Source organism: Dendropsophus ebraccatus, chromosome 1 (assembly GCF_027789765.1).
Source record: "Dendropsophus ebraccatus isolate aDenEbr1 chromosome 1, aDenEbr1.pat, whole genome shotgun sequence".
NCBI classification, from domain to species: domain Eukaryota; kingdom Metazoa; phylum Chordata; class Amphibia; order Anura; family Hylidae; genus Dendropsophus; species Dendropsophus ebraccatus.
Genome location: NC_091454.1, coordinates 154,797,805 through 154,816,486, shown reverse-complemented (window position 1 = coordinate 154,816,486; position 18,682 = coordinate 154,797,805). Strand labels below are relative to the sequence as shown.

The window sequence follows — 18,682 nt, the reverse complement described above, 5'->3', positions numbered from 1 at the left end:
TATTGGCGTGAGGTTTTGGCAGTTAGCAAGTCATTAGCCACTTTGGTGAGGGCAGTTTCTGTGAAGTGGTGGGGAAGGAAGCCGGATTGCAGGGAGTCAAAAAGTGAGTTGGAAGAAAAGTGGGAGGATAGTTCATGGTAGACATGTCCTTCCAAGAGTTTTGAGGCAAAGGGGAGAAGTGAGATGGGTTGGTAACTGGATAAGGAGGTAGTGTCAAGGAATGGCTTTTTAAGGATGGGTTGTTATGGTTGCATGTTTGTATGGAGATGGGAAGATTCCAGAAGTTAGTGATAGATTGAAGAGATGGGTTAGGGTACTATTACACGGAACGATAATCGGCCAAATTGGCCCGATTCGGCAGATTATCGCTCCGTGTAATAAATGCAACGATCAGCCGATGACAACGATCATCGGCTGATCGTTGATATAGGTTAGACCCTATTTTTGTCGGGCGCCGACCGCGCACCGCTGCGTGTAATAGCGGTGCGTGGCCAGCGACTAACGATATACATTACCCATCCACGTTCCAGGGCTGCTCCTGCTGTCCTCTTCTCCCGGGGTCCCGCGCATGCTCTAGCTTCACAGCGGCTTGTCAGCTGATAGGCCGCTCAGCCAAACACAGGCCGCGGCGGTCCCGGCCTCTGATTGGCTGAGCGGCCTACCAGCTGACAGGCCGCTGTGAAGCTAGAGAGCGCGCGGGACTCCGGGAGAAGCGGACAGCAGGAGCAGCCCTGGAACGTGGATGGGTAATGTATGCCAGTTTAGCAAGGGCTGCAAGGACATCGGTAACAATGTCCTTGCAGCTCTTGTCAAACGATTATTGGGCCGTGTAATAGGCCCAGTAAACCAGCAACGATCTAGCAGATCGCTGCTCGTTTACAGGTATTATCGGGCCCTGCTCGGTCCGTGTAATACCACCCTTAGTGCTGGGACAAGTGCTGAGGAGAGGTTGGGGGATAAGGTGGGATGTGATTAGGTAAAGTGCACAGGTGGTGTGATGTGCAGAGTAGTTTGGAGAGAAGTTCTTCAGTGATGGTGGAGAGGTGAGTTAGTGGGGACGAGCAGTGGACAGGCATGAGGGGGAGCTAAGGGGACTGTAAGGTGAGTGCCCCTTGTTGTTTTCTACATCAGTCATCCTCCATTAATTACTGCTGCCCTGTCCTTAAAGCTTATATCAAATACAAGCAATGAAGAAAGACCTATAGATAGAAATACCTAAAACATTTTGAATGTCTTGCCCAAAGAGGGAATGGAAAGCTGTTTGTGTGCCTCTTCTAGTTTATAAAGTCATGTGATTACAGCAGCCTCAGCCCAGTGAAGATAGTGTGTGAAAGTAACAGTGGGGTGGCAGGTTTATGTGATCTTTAAAAATAGTGACTGCTTCAGTGTATTGGTTAAGTTGCATAAAATGGTTACAATTTCCTGTTAGTTTGTAGCAGAAACTGCTAAAATGTTATTGGGCAAGTCTACACAAGGGTAGTGCACATCTAAGAGCACTAGTCTGTTAAGCTTTTGTATTTCACCTATAGGTTTGTGAAACAGACCAAACACAAGTCACTGGTAGGGCACATACAAGTCTATGGTTGTATCCTGATGTGTTTGTATCCCTATGTATACTACTGACAGAGCCCTAAAATGTGATGTCAATGGAGCATTAGAGATTTATTTCAATGCCAGGTGTTAAAAAAAAAAAAAAGTACTATTAGTAACTATAGAAGAAAGGTATATGTCCTGGGGTGATAGGTGTTTTTTTTTTTAATTCTGATACCAGACAGCCCCTTTAACAAAGTTTTATCTGTTACAACATGAAGACAGCTATTTCTGCTATATAGAATTGTACAATAGTGTATGTTCTTCATACCAGACATAAAGCAATAGCACATTTATATATGTTTGGTGCTTACCCTTTAGGAAATGTCATTTTTGTCTTTTGCCATATCTTGTGGGTTCAAAATCCCCTATATCATTTCACAATTCACAACAGTAACAAGTATAATACTGTATATCCATTCATCATCTTTATATCCCAGTCTAACTGTAGTAGTCCTTTTCACTTCATGTATAGAGACACGTTTGCTTTTGGATTCACATTGCGGTTTTCTGAGTTTGCAGAGGGCAACAATTTAGTTTCTTCTTTTAGGTTCCTGATTACAGATATGAACTGTTACTTAGTTTAGTGGCATCAGGATTGGCTTTTCATGTGGCTATCTCCAAGTCAGCGCAGAACGCACTGACGGCTCTCAGTGACCTCCAACTTATTTCTTATTGAAATCAGAAAATCACATCACTTTTTATACTATAAATCCAGATGTTCTGGATTTTGACCTTTTTTTGCCCTTGTGTTGTGTGACATCAAGAATGTAAAAATTAATAGTTCCACATGTTGTGGTACCCAAAACAGGGGGCGATGTAAACATTTAATATAGGATGGATTTATTAAGTATTAAGTGTTTTTCCCAACAATGTTGTAGTATTTGTTTAAGCAATAACTTCATTGCTCATAGAGATTAATGACGTACATGTTGCCATCACGCCCATGTGCGTATTACCATGTTACTAATGTCTTGTTGAACATTGCCCCCAACCTGCACTCACCCCATCTCTCATCTTGAATCATACCGTTTTAGACAGTCAGAGGGTGGAAGTAAAGGACCAGACAACAGGACAGTTTGATTTTCTGCTCTTCAGATAACCCCTTTAATCGTTGATTCACAAAGGCAGTGTTGTGAGGTAGCAGTCCCACATATTTATGAGGCAGGGTCTACCCACTAATGATTGACAGATTTCTTCCATTTAGTATACATAGCGAGAAAGCTCACACTCGGCACGGTGGGTTGAACGAACAGATCATACATCAGATATCTGAAATGATTAAAGGGGTTTTTCAATTCAAATCTACTTGTCCTCTATCCACAGGATAGGAGACAAGTAAGAGATTGCGTGGGTCCAACCTCTGTGCCCCCAGTGATCTCCAAATCGGCCCCTGGCTTCTTTGTTTTTAATAGTACTGCGATTCTCTACTCATACTCGATGGAGCAGCCAGCCAGCAGGCCCGTGGCCCTATTTTTTTAAAAAAAGGAGCTGGGGGCCAGTCTAGAGGTCGTCGGGGACACTGAGGTCAGACCTCCACAATCTCTTACTTGTGCTCTATCCTGTGGAGGTTTCAAGGGGGCTTTAATCAGAAAACTCCTCATACAGCAAGGATCTGCTGCCGCGTGGAATAGGAGTGGCGGCTGCAGACCGCTGCTATGCCCTATAGACTGCCCGGACTATCTAGCGATCACCCAGGGTTGCCCCCCCCCCCCCTTCCCTGCAGTGGCAGCAGCAGCTGGTGGGAAATGAGGAGCTGACAGTGCTCGTGTGCTCCAAGTCCTCTCTGTCTGCAGGTATTTTTCTGGTGTTTGCATGATGTGATGAAGGAAACAGTAAACCACAGCACAACAATTACCTCCAGGGAGCATCTGCAACCCCATTTGCTAACAGAACCAGAAATCATTCCTCTTTTGAATGATTTTTAAACAGCAGAAGTAATGGTTTAATAATAGTGTTTTAAGTAACTACAAGGGGAGGAGGAGACAGGATAGAGTGGTGAAGGCAGGTATGTCAGGAGGCGTTTACTTTAAAAAATTAAAAAAAAAAAAAAAAAAAAAAAAAAGTTGTGACACAGAAGTTATTTTGTCCAACCCCCTGTGGGTATAGCTGACCAGCCACCTGTATGATTTTAGAAATTCCCTGTCTTACAAAGTGCCTAAAGCCACCTTTTTTTCACATTGCCGCCTGGCCTAAATGAGAGGCTTATAGAAAAGTTTTGTTATTTATAGTATGATTGTTAGGCATGGTTTTGATAATTGGCATCTTCCTAACAACATTCTACCACAGTATACTTTTGGTCAGCTGTTGGTAAAGCACGAACCATAGCTTTAAATAACTTGCAGTAGGACCTTGATGTTTTATTAAAGGGAACCTGTAACCAACATTGTGCATTTCAAACAACGATACTGTAGAGAAGAGATACAGCCATAGGTTGTATCCATGTTTACCAGGACTTCCTACTAGGGCTGCATATTACTTCTTAAGCTACCAGTAATCAAATACTGCATGTTAGGGGTCGGACAGACCCGACCATACTTGAGATTCACTCATCTCTACTGTAAAGCCCTTACACACTATTCCAGCCATTCCCATGCTTTTTATATGTGAATATTATCCCACCAATAGAAATTCTGACATCATTCAATTATTACTTTATTTTGTTTGCATGAAGGGCCCCATTAATATCACTGTTATATCACAGTAAGCTGCAGTGCCAGGGCTGCTATACAACCAGTGTGTAACTAGAAGTGGGTAGCCATGCAGGAACTATTCAATAACAGCAAGCTAGCGTTAAAAATAAGATCCCTTGAAATGTACTGTGCGGACCATCTCTCCTGCATAGCTCTCAGGCACATCCTTTCAATGAGGAGTTGTTTCTTAGGGTGCCTTCACACATAGCAGAATCACAACGGATTTCACGCTGCGAGTCCGCAGAAAATTCCGCTGAGATTCCTATACTTTCAGTTTCCCCCCTTACCCACTGTAGTGCATACATTACCTGGTCTGTGCTCTGGCCTTCTCCTGTGGCTCCCAGCCTCCTGAAATTCCGCTGCAAGCTTGTAATCTTATTTAAACTGACAGTATAGGTATTTTCTGCATTTCCGCTATGTGTGAAGGCACCCTTACCTCTTAATTTCGATGCTTTAAATTCCTTACCCATACAGTGCTGCTATTGCGTTTATGTACCAGGTCCACCCTATCGGTGTCATCACAATACATCGATCATTAAGGCTGTTTTCACATTGTGCATTTTTATTGTGTTTTTACATGCATTTTTCGTAAAAGAAAAAAAAAAAGTATGTTGAGGGTGCATTCCCACGTACAGGATCTGCAGCAGATTTGATGGCACAGATTCAAGGCAAATCAAATCTGCTGCAGATACTGTAAGACACCAGCCGCTCTGTGACCTGGGCAGGTCACAGAACGGCCGGTGTCAGATAAGATCATCCTGAATTCTGTGGCAGTGAAGATCATCTGGCTGGTACTACAATACCAGCTGGATAATCTTCACTGCCACTAAATTCGAATGCAGACACATCCCAATTCCCCGCTGCACACAATGGGGTGCGCGGTTGGAGCTGAAAAGCGCCAGCAGAAAACCGACATGTCAGTTTCTTGTGGTGCCACTACGGATCCGGGCCGAAGTGTAGACACTCCAGCCGGGATTCCATAGAGGGCAGCACTACGTAATTTAGGTAGTAATCACGGCCGTTGTTGCAAATCTGCAACAACAGCCATGATTAATACATAACTTACGTAGTGTGAACATAGCCTAAAAGTGCGTTAACATGTACAGGATCTGCAGAAGATTTTATGGTGCAGATTTGAAGTTGCAGATTCAAAGCAAATGTACAGCTTCAAATCTGCGCCATCAAATCTGCTGCAGTTCCTGTATGTGTGAACGCTCCCTAAATGCCTAAAACTACTTACAGCTGAAATTAATAATGTTGAGTATTTTATCATAGTGATACCTGTTCATAGGCAAAATGTGAGCAGCAATTTCTTGGTGTGCACATACCCTTGCTGCAATGTTTCTCCACAGATTTGAGCTAGTAGCTGGAGGCCCCAGCGGAGAGAGACTTTGTTTATCCCAAGTTCACATGCAGATGTAGTGTGTCCAGCCACGGATCATCACTTTGATAAACAATATATTTTTGCTGCAAATTGTTGTGATTTTCATTAAAGATTTTTTTATTTGTTGTTTTTTTTTACATGCAATACTTGTATGCATGTAGTTTTTCCACATGGTAATTGGTCATAAGTAGGGATAGTCTTCTAGGAGCGTGGGTAGGTTAGAATAGGATGTCTATTTTCTGTATAAAATTTTTTCCTAGGCTGGAGTACCCTGTTAATTCGGAGTTCTTAATTTCTGTTGGCTTACTTTCTTGCTGTGTTCCTTTTTGCTGTCTTTTTTAAAAAGTAGAAAAGTAAAACTTGTGTATACTTCATAACCTTAATGTTCTTCTTCTCTCTTTCTAGGAGACTACATTTTAGAAGCAAAGCCAAAAGAGATTTCTGAGGCTCAAAGGCTGAATTATGAGCAGGTAATGGCTTCTATTTTCTCTCTTCTTGTGTAGTGCCTCCTCTCAACCTGATCGATAATGATTAGCCATAATTGTTATTTATAATGGTTATTTCTAGCAGCTCCGCTCCCCCTCGGCCCTCTTCTGTGTTGTCACCAATATGTTGTTGTTCAGACGAGGTGACCGCTTTTATTTCACCATTGTAATGTCAAAGATAAAAGTTGAGTTGTGATTGACTTCTATGGACAACACACAAAATCTTTCTGTAATCACACAATAAATTTCCCCCAATGCCTTCAGACCAGGATGCAGCATTTGAATTGCTATGTAATTTTACTCATTCTGACAGTACCCCTGTAAATGACTGCTGAGGCCATTCATTGGCTGCAGGGTCTCATACTGACAGTACAGGGTAGTCATTGGGGCACATCTGTTAGACATTCGAATGCAATAGTGGCCCAGTATTGGGAGCAGGCTGAAGGATGAATATAGGTTTTGTTTTTTCTTTTTTCTTTTTTTCTGGATAGATTCATAAACAGCACCTTGAAAAACCCATTTAGGATCACATATTGATTTAACCTGTTGATTTAAATGTATTTTTTCTCCTGAGCACCCATTTTGTAAACCAATACATACACAGGTGGGGTTTATAGAGAACAACTTATCTATACACTGGTGTTAACTAATGGTCCTTTTAAACAGTCATAATTCGCCCAATCGATCGTTAAGTGTTTTTATTGCAATGATTTTGTTCTTATAACGATCAGCATTTAGACGAAGCGATAAATCATTTTTAAAAAACATTATTGTGATCGTATTAAGAACGCTTAAAGGGGTAATGGGGCAGTAAACAATTCACAGAATAACACACATTACAAAGTTATACAACTTTGTAATGTATGTTATGTCTTTGAATGGCCCCCTTCCCCGTGTCCCACCACCCCCGCACGTGTACCCGGAAGTGTGGTGCGTTATACATACCTGTCACATGCCGACTCGTCTCCGATCTTCAGTCAGCGATGTCGTCTTCGGACGAATCCCTCCGTCCATCCTGAGTGCCGGCCGCCCTCTGCCGAGTCATCAGCTGCTCAGCCGCGATTGGCTGAGTCAAACTGTGTTCAGCCAATCGCGGCTGAGCATCTGATGACGCTGAAGAGGGCGGCCGACACTCGGGACGCTTGGAGGGATTCGGCCCGGCCGTCCGAAGACGACATCGCTGACTGAAGATCGGAGACGAGTCGGCACGTGACAGGTATGTATAGCGCACTACACTTCCGGGTACACGGGTGGGGGTGGTGGGACACGGGGAAGGGGGCCATTCACAGACATAACATACATTACAAAGTTGTATAACTTTGTAATGTGTGTTATTCTGTGAATAATTCTTTACCGCCGCACTACCCCTTTAAGCCCATCTCACACAAAGGGTGAAACTGTGAAAGACTGTTTACACAAAGCATTCTCGCTCATCGCTTGATCGTTCGTTGTGTTTAAACCAGCCAATTATCACTCAAATGCCATCGTTATCGCGAAAATTCGAACAATCACGAAAATTCGAACAATAATCGCTTCATGTAAAATGATCAGTAGAGTCTCACAAGTTGTTCAATAAATAAAGCAAATCTGAGGCTGCTGCGTGTCAGTCTTTTAAATCAAGTCCACAGCTGAGCACACTTGCTTTCAGACGTAAACTATGGGAAATTGGGTGCAGGAAGAGGCTGTCCCCCCTGTCCGACCATCAGGCGAGCAGGCTATACATTTGCACAAGCCTGCTGGGTTTGAGTAGTGTGTGCGGTTATGCTGATGCCATGTGCCACCATGTTAACTGCTCCATCAGGTATTGGCTAAAAAGTGAGTGGGCAGTTTAATTTTAATTCACCTCACCAGAACACAATAAATGAAAATTAACCCCTTAAGGACCCGTGCCGGTACGTCATGGAATCCCGTCACTTAAGGACCCATGCCGTACCCGTACGTCTGAAGTCCTGCGGTGATTTGAAGTGAGCTCAGGAGCTGAGCTCACTTCAGAGCACTTGAGGACTGGCTGCTATATGCAGCCAGGTCCTCACTGTTAATGACGGGCTGCCACGATCGCTGCAGTGCCAAGGCACTTAACATAGTGACAGGAGCTGCAGCTCCTGTCACTGTCCGATCTGGCCCCCTGCAGTGTGATGCAGGGGTTCCGATCGTTCTTTCTGACTATCTGACAGGCAGGCTCTAAGCAATGATCGCAGATTACACTGATCAATGCTATGCTATGGCATAGCAATGATCAGTGTATGGAATGTAATGCAAAAATGTTAAAGTCCCCTAAGGGGACAAAAGTTTTAAAAAAACATGACATAGCCCCTCCCCAAATAAAAGTTTAAAACACCCCCCCTTTCCCATTTTATAAATAAAACACATAAAAATAAATAAACAGATTATATACCGTTGCATGTGTAATCGTCCGATCTATTAAAATAAATCAAGATTTTTGCCGCACAGTGAACGGCGTAAACAAAAATCGGTTAAAAAAATGACAGGATTTATTATTTTTATTACATTTTATTTAAAATAAAATGAATAGAAATTGATCACTTATGTCTCATCTACACAAATAATAAAAACTAGATATCATGGCGCAAAAAGGGACACCCCATAAACCTTCCTACGTGAAAAAATAGAAACGCTATAAGAGTCAAATAGGGCAATTGTAATCACACCTATTTAAAAAAAAAAAAGTTTTACAGTTAATAAAAATAGTAAAACATTAGAAAAGCTACATAAAATGCGAATCGCTGTATTCAGACTGACCTATAGAATAAAGATAAAATGTCAGTTTTACATAAAGTGCATTACACAGGAAAAAACCCCACAATTTGCAGAATTGAATTTTTTTCCCAACTTCACCCCATAAATTATATTTTTGGGGTTCCATCATACATGGTAGGGTAGAACAAAAGGTGCCTTTACAAAGTAAACCTGTTTCTGAAAAAAACAAGACCTCACATGGCTTGTAGATGGAAAAATAAAGAGTTATAGCTCTTAGGGCTCTATTCCACGGAGCGATAATCGGCCGATTATGGCTCCGTGGAATAGAGACAACGATCAGCCGATGATCGTTGTCATCGGCTGATCGTTGATATAGGTTAGGACCTATATTTGTCGGGCACCGACCGCGCACTGCTACGTGGAATAGCGGTGCGCGGCCGGCAACTGACGATATACATTACCTATGCAGGGTGCATAGGTAAAAATGAAAATTGACACCATCAAAAATGAAAATTGACACCATCTTCAGTAGGTTAATTTTTGTTTCATATCTCCTGTACTTTTATTTATTTTATTAAACATATTGTGTGTCCATAAGCTTTTAAGTCTAAACACAGACTGTGCGGCCAGTAATTGTATTTTAAGCCTCTACTGCTGAGGGACCTGCTGACCTCCTAGGTGGCATACATCATCTTCAGAGGGCGCTTGAGTAAACCCTTGAGTAGTTTCATCTACTGTAGTCACAACAGTCCATGGATTGATGTGTGCCGTGTTCTTTGCTTCTCCGGACGTTTGTGTAGTGGCTTACTTGTATTACACCAACTAAGGAAGAGTACCTATAAAAAGAGCACATTAACCTAATTTTTCCACATGAATAGGTTATAACACTGATGTAGTGCTGGACTAAATAAAGCAACAGAACAACGCTTCTATATTTAACTACAGAGCCAAATACAAGTTTACAATTCTTTTTAAACCTTAGAATTTTTTTCGATTTGCTCTTAAGGGTCATAAAAAAATACATGAATAAAATCAGGCTTTCTAGAGAAGTGTATAAAGCATATTGCTGCCTCCTGTGCTGACAGCGACTCCTACAACAGAGACTGGATGTCAAATGTAACGTGTGATTTTCGCCTTAAAGAAGCCTGTGTAGGTGACAGTAAAATCCCTTTAGGGCTGGTATCACAACCTCCTTTTTTTGATAACTGCCACAAGTTTTAATTCAAATTTTTTTTTTATTTAATCAGAATCCTTTTCTTCCTTATAATCCCAATTCTTTTTTTTTTTTCTCAATTTACTCATCGAGGTATAAATACAATTATTTTTTTTTAATCAGGCATTTTTAGTGATGTTAGTTTAGTGGTGTTAGTTTATAGAACAGAGCTAAAAATAAGGCCCAGCCCACACTGTACTTTCTGTTCGTAACCTCCATCACAGAGTCCATTTCAGATTACCTGACACAAATGGGAAAACCTGATGGTTCACATTAAAGTCACTGGGTCCAATGGCCTCCATTCATGTCCATTGATGCAACAGCCAACAGTCCTTTCAGGCTCTAGGACAGAGGCTCTGGACTGCAGTATAAACCGAGCCTTAAGGGTCATTTCTGCTGTTGAACATAAAAAATGCCATGTTAAATATTCCAAGTGATGTTTTAAAAAATAAATCCTCTGTGATTGTGTTTCAGAATATGAGTGATGCCATGGCCATCTTACACAAGTTACAGACTGGCCTAGATGTCAATGTAAAGTTCACTGGAGTGAGAGTCTTTGAGTATACACCAGAATGTATTGTTTTTGATCTCCTCGATATACCCTTGTACCATGGCTGGCTAGTGGACCCAGAGGTAGGTGGTCTTTAAACATGCTTTATTTTTACTTTTTATCTCTCTCTCCTTTTTTTTTTTTTTTTTTTTTATTTATTTTTTTTACATTTTTCACTTCTTGCCTCTCTGGCTGGTGGCAGGCCATGTAGCTCACAAGTACAGCCACTTAAGCCGAAAGAGTTAAATCTTTGCGCTACTGTACTCTCAAAGTGTGTCAGTACAGAACCGCAAAGATTTTAACCATTTTGGAGCTCACGGTATTACAATAAATTATGAAGCTGGGAGTTCCAAGGTCCGGTCCCTAGTCTACCGTTCACACTCATGCACGAACCATAGATTATGGATGTGTGAATAGGGCCTAAAGGAAAATAACTTTTCCTACTAGATTGGTCTCTCCCTACTGAAGTGCATAAGGAGGATGAAACTGACAATTGCTATGGCACACAATTACTAGTGAACTGTGTTCCATTAGTCCACAAGTGGCAAACATGCCACCCTCCAGTTGTTGCTAAACTGACCTAGAACAGCCTGGAACCGGAGCAGAGGACAGTAACTCCAGTGCTGGAGCCGGGGTGGTAAATGTATGTGATGTTCAAAAAAAAGTCTGAGCCCGGACTTCTCCTTTAAAAGCATTAAAGGGAACCAATCACCTAAAATACCACTATAACACTATTGAAATGTGCTACAGCATCCCCCAGAACACTTCCCAGACATGCTTTTTTAACTTTCCTCCCTGCAATGTATATTCCTCAAACTTACTTTATATTCTTGGCAAGCTGTATGCAAATCCCCCGCAAGTAGTCATCTGGGCAGTGAGCCATCAGCATCTAGTCACGGTCCCCTAGGCGTTCCTCCTCATCAATCACGCCCAAGGCCGTGATTCAAACTGAATAATTAGTCTGACGTCATTCAGGGGCGCGCCGTGCATCACATTGGCGCGGCCAGGTTCTTACTACGCCGCGCATTCATAGTACAACGATCCCGATCAGCTTTGTAGCGCGCAGGTGCAGGATAGCCTCTAACTCATTGCCGGATACCAACATTGTTAGAGGCTATTCTGCACCTACGCAGTACAGCGCAGATAGGGATTGCTGTACTGTGCATGTGCGGCGTAGTAAGAATGTAGGCGGGCCGATGTGATGCACAGTGCGCCCCTGAATGACGTCAGACTAATTTAGTTTGAATCATGCCCCTGGGTGTGACTGCGGAGGAGGAACGCCCAGGGGAGGACCGTGACTATATGTCGACAGCTCACCGCCCAGATGACTACTTGCGGGGAATTTGCATACAGCACACCAAGAATATAAAGTAAGTTTGGGGAACATACATTGCAGGGAGGAATGTTAAAGCATGTCTGGGAAGTGTGCTGGGCGCTGCTGCAGCACATTTCAATAGTGTTATAGTGGTATTTTAGGTGATTGGTTCCCTTTAAGAACATAGCTTTATTGTCTGTTTTTAAGGCTTTGTTCATACTAGCATAATATAGAATAACATATTTATTTTGTGTCTGTATTATTGCCTGTATGTGTTTCTTATGACTTGTTTAAAGTGACATGTGAAAATGATTACAGTGCAGGCCAGTGTTGAGCGAGTACTTAAATGCTTGAGTGCTGTTACTCAAGATGATAATTTTTCAATGCTTGAGTAACAAGCCCCATTGAAATCAATAGGAGGCTTGATTGTTTAACCAGCTGCCCCCTGTTCCACAGAGTGGAGGGTATATTTTGTCCCTTGAAATGATGTTTAAACACAATATGCAAAAATTAGGAGGAAACAGACTCCATGAGGGTGATGTGAGGGTAGAATGTCCATAGGTCGTTGATTTGCTTACACTTCAACACCGCTGAGGGCGATTGGTGTTTGCCAGAGAACCCCAAGATTGGCAGATTCAGCACCCTATGCTCTTCACGGATGAGAGCAGGTTCACAATGAGCATGTCTGGAGACACCGTGGAGAATGTTCTGCTTCCTGCAACATCCTCCAGCATGACTGCTTTGGCAATGGGTCAGTAAAGGCGTATGGAGGCATTTCTGTGGAGGCCCTCCATGTGCTCCCCAGAGGTACCCAGACTGTCATTAGGTACCAGGTTGAGATCCTCAGACCCACTGTAGAGGTAGCCAGTAGAGTGGGCCCTGGGTTACCTCTGATGGATCAGAGTGCTAGGACTCATGTGGCTGAAGTGTGTCAGCAGTTCCTGCATGATGACTGTATTGATGCAATGCACTGGTCTGCCCGTTCCCCAGACATGAATCCTTTTGAGCACATCTGGGACATCATGTCTTGTTACATCAACCAACCACACACTGTCCAGGAGTCGACTGATGTTTTAATACTGGTCTGGGAGGACATCCACTGCATTGTCAGAAGCATACCCCCAGGTGTTGTAGGGAGGTCATACAGGCACTTGGAGGCCACACACACTACTGAGCATCATTTCCTTGTCTTGAAGCATTTCCACTAAAGTTGGATTGTAATTTCTGTAATTTTATTTCCCACTTTGATTTTGAGTATCATTTCAAATCCAGACCTCTATGGTATATTAACTTTGATTTACCTTGAACATTTTTATGTTTTATTGTTCACAATGCATTCCATTATGTAATGCATAAAGATTTGCTACTGGAATATTTCATTCATTGAGATCTAGGATGTGCTCTATTAGTGTTCCCTTTATTATTTTGAGCAGTGTTTGTGTATATATGTATACGTGTGTGTGTGTGTGTGTGTGTTTTTTAGAAAGGCTAATGCTTGTGAGAGACACGCTGCACTTGATGAATTGTGCCAGCCTCTACTGTAACTCTGAAAATAATAATAAACAATAATCCTTATTTAAGAAAATAAAGTTTTAGGTGTTTTTTTTTTGTTTCCCCTTTGGAGCAGTCGTGCCTGATCTCCAAAGTCTGCAAAAGCTTGAATAAGATACTGGGGAGCTAGTAAGAGTAGCTGAATGTATTGTATTCCTTATCCCAGAAGGGTATTTATGCCAAGTGCCTTTCAATATAGAAAACCAAAGTACAATGAATCACCCATAATTACAAATCCCCACAGTGATTTATTCCACTTCTAGAATGGGAACCTTTCATTGGAAGTTAAATTATAGACCAAGGCACATGGAACAATGGAACTTATTGATGAAAACTGTTGTGAAGTTATGTTGTCCATACCAGCTACACTCTGAATGTAGGGTTGGGAATGACATTCTTAGATTAGGGAGCAGTTAATTTTTATATTCTCCGCTGTGATATTCTAGTAAGTCTCAATGTTGAGACCCCACCAAGCTTTAGAGTGAGCTGGGAGAAGTGCTCAGCATTTGCATCCCTGTCTCGGGAGACTACTATTTCTACAGATAGCCAGTGGAACCTGTGTTCTACAGCAAGGAGTGAGATTGGGAGAGGAGCTCTTCTCTCTGTTCATTCCAGGAATCGGTGGTGGTCTCTGCATCCTGACCCCAAACCAATCACCAACCCTGACGTGTTAAAGGAGAATATCAACCAAAAAACTAAAAAATGACATGCTCCCAAGCTGGTCTTACCCACAAAGTCCCCGAGTATTTAGAGTTGTCTTTCTAGCTGCTGCCGTTCCTAAGTTTTTCTAAAAGCCAGTCTATATCCAAGATGGTGCTGGCTGGGAAACTTAATTTCCCAGCATGCATTGCACCTCAGAGCCAACTGCCAAGTAACCATCTTGTAGTATCTGCCTGTTGCTAGTGCATTTTGCTTCTGCTTTACACTGTGCAAACAAAAGTATCTATTTGTCCATCTAAATAGATAGATTATACTGCTTAGGAGGCCTTTATGGTGTTGTTTAACCACTCCTTGGCCAGGTGCTCACTGATTGGTGTGATGTCAGTGGTGGGCAGGGTTACAAATGAGGTGGTACAGTTGCCTGGCAACAGAAGAAATGGATCATGTGACTTTGGTCTCAGAAGGGATGGGGATGACAGTTGAGACAGGCTTGACCAGGAAGTGAGGATTTTCTGCAGCTTCAGGCTGGGTTCACACTATGTAAAACAGTGGCTGTCCTGTGACACAGCCATTTAATGAAAACTTACATTGTGTGAATGTGGCCTCAGGGTGTAAGTGAGAATGTGCTGCAGACAAAAGGCCTATTTCATGTAATAGTAACCTATTACAAACCAGCTTAGATTATGGATCTTAAAGGGGTTGTCCGGCGATAAAAAATTATTCACAGAATAACACACATTACAAAGTTATACAACTTTGTAATGTATGTTATGTCTGTGAATGGCCCCCTTCCCCGTGTCCCACCACCCCCACCCGTGTACCCGGAAGTGTGGTGCGCTATACATTACCTGTCGCGTGCCGACCACGGTCTCCGATCGTCAGCAGTGACGTCTTCTTCGGGAGCTTGGCGGATCTTCCCGAGTGCCGGCCGCTGAGCATAACTGTGCTCAGCCAATCGCGGCTGAGCAGCTGACGACGTGGCCGCGTCATCAGCCGCTCAGCCGCGATTGGCTGAGCACAGTTATGCTCAGCCAATCGCGGCTGAGCTTCGGATGACGCTGCAGAGGGCGGCCGGCACTCGGGAAGATCCGCCAAGCTCCCGAAGAAGACGTCACTGCTGAGGATCGGAGACCGTGGTCGGCACGTGACAGGTAATGTATAGCGCACCACACTTCCGGGTACACGGGTGGGGGTGGTGGGACACGGGGAAGGGGGCCATTCACAGACATAACATACATTACAAAGTTGTATAACTTTGTAATGTGTGTTATTCTGTGAATAATTTTTTATCGCCGGACAACCCCTTTAAGTGGAGTACCTCTGTAAGTTTTTTTTTTTTTTTTTTAAATGACAGTGATACCTAAAGAAAACCTGTCACTACATGAATTACTAGAAGCCAGTCTGCTCACCTAACTACCACTGCCTCCTGGTTTCCAGTGATGCTCCCCTCACATTCCCAAGATTAGAGCCTGCATTTCATAACTTATATGGCTGCAATGCAGGGTGCTGCTTTTTCAAACATTGCTGCCACAACATAACATAAAAAAACCCCACAGATATCTCAGACTTCTTTATATATTTTTTGTTGATTGGTAGAACGGGGCAAAATCTGTTTTCCATTAACTATCCCATACACTCTGTATCGATAGTCATCATTGAATTCCAGATCTGCTGACATGTATCTACTAGGCCTCCTTTTTTTATAGTTCAGGAAAAAAAATTATATATATACACACACCAGAAAACTCCCAGACTGCATCCATCAATGTGGTGCCTGGTCCCTGCTTAGTCTTGCTTCCTGCTTTTGGCTCCACGTGCAGATAATGCTAGTTTAGCCAGTGATAGATGTGGTACAGGATTGGGAAATAAAAACGTTTTTATGTCATCTTTATACCAGCATAGGGCCCTACTCTGACAACCTCTTAAAAGGAGCCAGACACAGGAGCTTGGTCCTCCTTAGTTCAATTCAATGTTAAATATGAAAAACTTAGTGACCATATTGTTTAGTGAGATAATCCTCCTCCGATTAGATCTCTGCTGTTATGATATCAGTATCTATGCTGTATTACTATGTCTCACCAGACCACAGGGCCTGAGTCTTTATTATATAAGAAAACGCTGACACTTGCTTATGCAGCACCGTACAATAGTTTAGGATTCATCTGTTTTTTGGTAACAAATTACAAAAAAAAACAATACTGTATGAAAGAACCTCACGGGTGGTGGTAACTCAGATTATCAGTACATAATAATCTGCATTTTTCTGAACCAATAAATGATTTTGAGCTGTCATAAACTATTTGTCAAATGACTGTCAAAATGTGTGTATATGTATCTATCTATCTCAACCCATACTACAAAGTTTGTGGCAACAGGCAACCCCCATACGTTTGCCAGCGTACCTCAGATTGAGTGTAGAATGGTGACGAAATAAAGTCTCTGATTAAAAAAAAAAAAAAAACAACTGAGGTTGCTAGTCCTAATTCATGTGGTCTCCTCCATTTCTCCGCAATCTAAATTCATAAAATAAATCGGCATGTACATAGATGCTTTGAAACATGGCATATTTTTCCTGTTTTCTTTGCAGTCTTAAAGTGTTTTTTTTTGTTTTTTTGTTTTTTTTTGTTTTTTGTTTGTCACTTCAAAGTTTATCTGTGAACATAAATCACATCACTGCTCTTTTCGTGCAGCTTTAGCAATTTCCTCATTATGATTTCTTGTTGTATTTCATCTCCCAGATTGCTGAGGTTGTGACGGCTGTGGGTAACTGCAGCTACAACCAGCTGGTGGAGAAGATTATTTCATGCAAGCAATCAGAGAACAGTGAGCTAGTTAGTGAAGGTGGGTGAGTGATTTTTGCTTATTATTGCTAGATCATGTGTCAGTGGGACCTTGACTTTCATCTGTTCTCTAAATTTAGGCTGGGAGGAAAATATAACAAGGCTATGGTAGAGTAACACAGCCAATATCAAACTTGTATACCGTTCTGCAGGTAACCTGATTTGCTTCCAGATACAGCTATGTTTCATACTGGCCATAGACCTTAAATAAAAGTTAACAAAGTTTTGTTTACCAATAACTATCTAGTACAAGGAGGAGGGGTGGGTGCATGTTTCTTCCATCAGGTAAATGTGCCCATCAGGTTTACCTCTTGCTGCAGATAAATGTGTCCATCAGGTTTACCTCTTGCTGCAGATAAATGTGCCCATCAGGTTTACCTCTTGCTGCAGGCAAATGTGCCCATCAACAGTGCAAAAAATCACGTGTGGTAGATTTGGGGACATAAGAGAGTAAATATGGGGGGGGGGGGAATTTAGCAAGACCAGTGTACAAGTACACTGGTCTACTATAAATCCCCACTAACATACCCTATTCTCGATATACTAAGAGGTGCACACATGGCAGGCACACAAATCTATGCCAGTTTCAGAGCTGCCACACATTTTCACGATTATTTATTTCTGCTAGCAGACGTAAATCATGATAAATTAGGTGCGGAGGGAGGCATTGCCTCCGCCTTGCTGTTCCCCCCCCCCCCCCCCCCCCGGCTGCCCCTCAGGCGAAACAGGGTTTATATCGGATAACTCAGATACACGCTTGGTAACTTGGGCTCCAAATTACTCAGATGTAAAGGCATTTGTGGGGGGATAGAAAAAACAAGTCCTGTCTATGGGATTGACAGCACAAGTTGCAGGGCTTATCCACCTCCCCCCCCCCCCCCCCCCCCCCCCATTTTGACATCTCAATTTTTATTTATTTTTGTTAAACAAAACAATTCCTAGAGATGATGCTTTTAAAGAGAATTTACCATAGCACTTACCGGATCACTATTCCCCCCACGGCCTACTTCCTCCCTGAGACCGGGGCCTCAATTACAGCAGCGGACCCGCACGGACTGCCTGTCGCCCCTGCTGATTCCTGCCCCTGCTGTCACTCAATTCATACCTCCGCTGGCTACAGCTCCAGCTTGCCGGGCGGGTCAGCTGCTGTAATTGAAGCCCTGGTCTCAGGGAGGAAGTAGGACGCGGGGGGAATAGTGATCCAGAGCTGCAGGATCAGGTGAACTGCAGGGGTGGCATCAGCGGCGGCAGTGATGGGGATAGCCCTCGTACTACTTCCCCATCATCTGCTCATAGTATGAGCAGATGATGGGGAAGTAGTACCAGGGCATATGTGGCTCCAGGATCAAGTGAACTGCGGCGGCGGCAGTGATGGGGATAGCCCTGGTACTACTTCCCCATCATCTGCTCATAGTATAAGCAGGTGATGGGGAAGTAGTACAGAACATATGTGGCGGCAACGGGGGGGGCTATATTGGTGATAGGAATGGCCCTGCTACTACTCCCCCATCATCTGCTCATACTATGAGCAGATGATGGGGGAGTAGTACAGTGTATATGTGTGCAGACAGACATGTTACATAGACAGCCATTGATTCCATAGAGTATCCAGCATCTATAGAATTCAATGGTACTTCGCCCCCTGCTGGACACTCCATAGGAATTACAACTGATTTGTGACGT

The 18,682-nt window shown here is 42.9% G+C and overlaps 1 protein-coding gene across 2 annotated transcripts in view; it reads left to right on the top strand.

The window, feature by feature from the left end:
- MINDY2 (MINDY lysine 48 deubiquitinase 2) overlaps nt 1–18,682 on the top strand; it is a 65,472-nt gene that overhangs the window by 23,878 nt on the left and 22,912 nt on the right. For both annotated transcript variants that reach the window (XR_011364471.1, XM_069982253.1), the window contains exons 3-5: nt 6,073–6,137; nt 10,558–10,716; nt 16,898–17,000. Coding sequence is in view for 1 of the 2 variants with exons in the window: in XM_069982253.1 (XP_069838354.1) it covers nt 6,073–6,137; nt 10,558–10,716; nt 16,898–17,000 (327 nt within the window). In the remaining variant the exon portion in view is untranslated. The remainder of the gene's footprint in view (nt 1–6,072; nt 6,138–10,557; nt 10,717–16,897; nt 17,001–18,682) is intronic.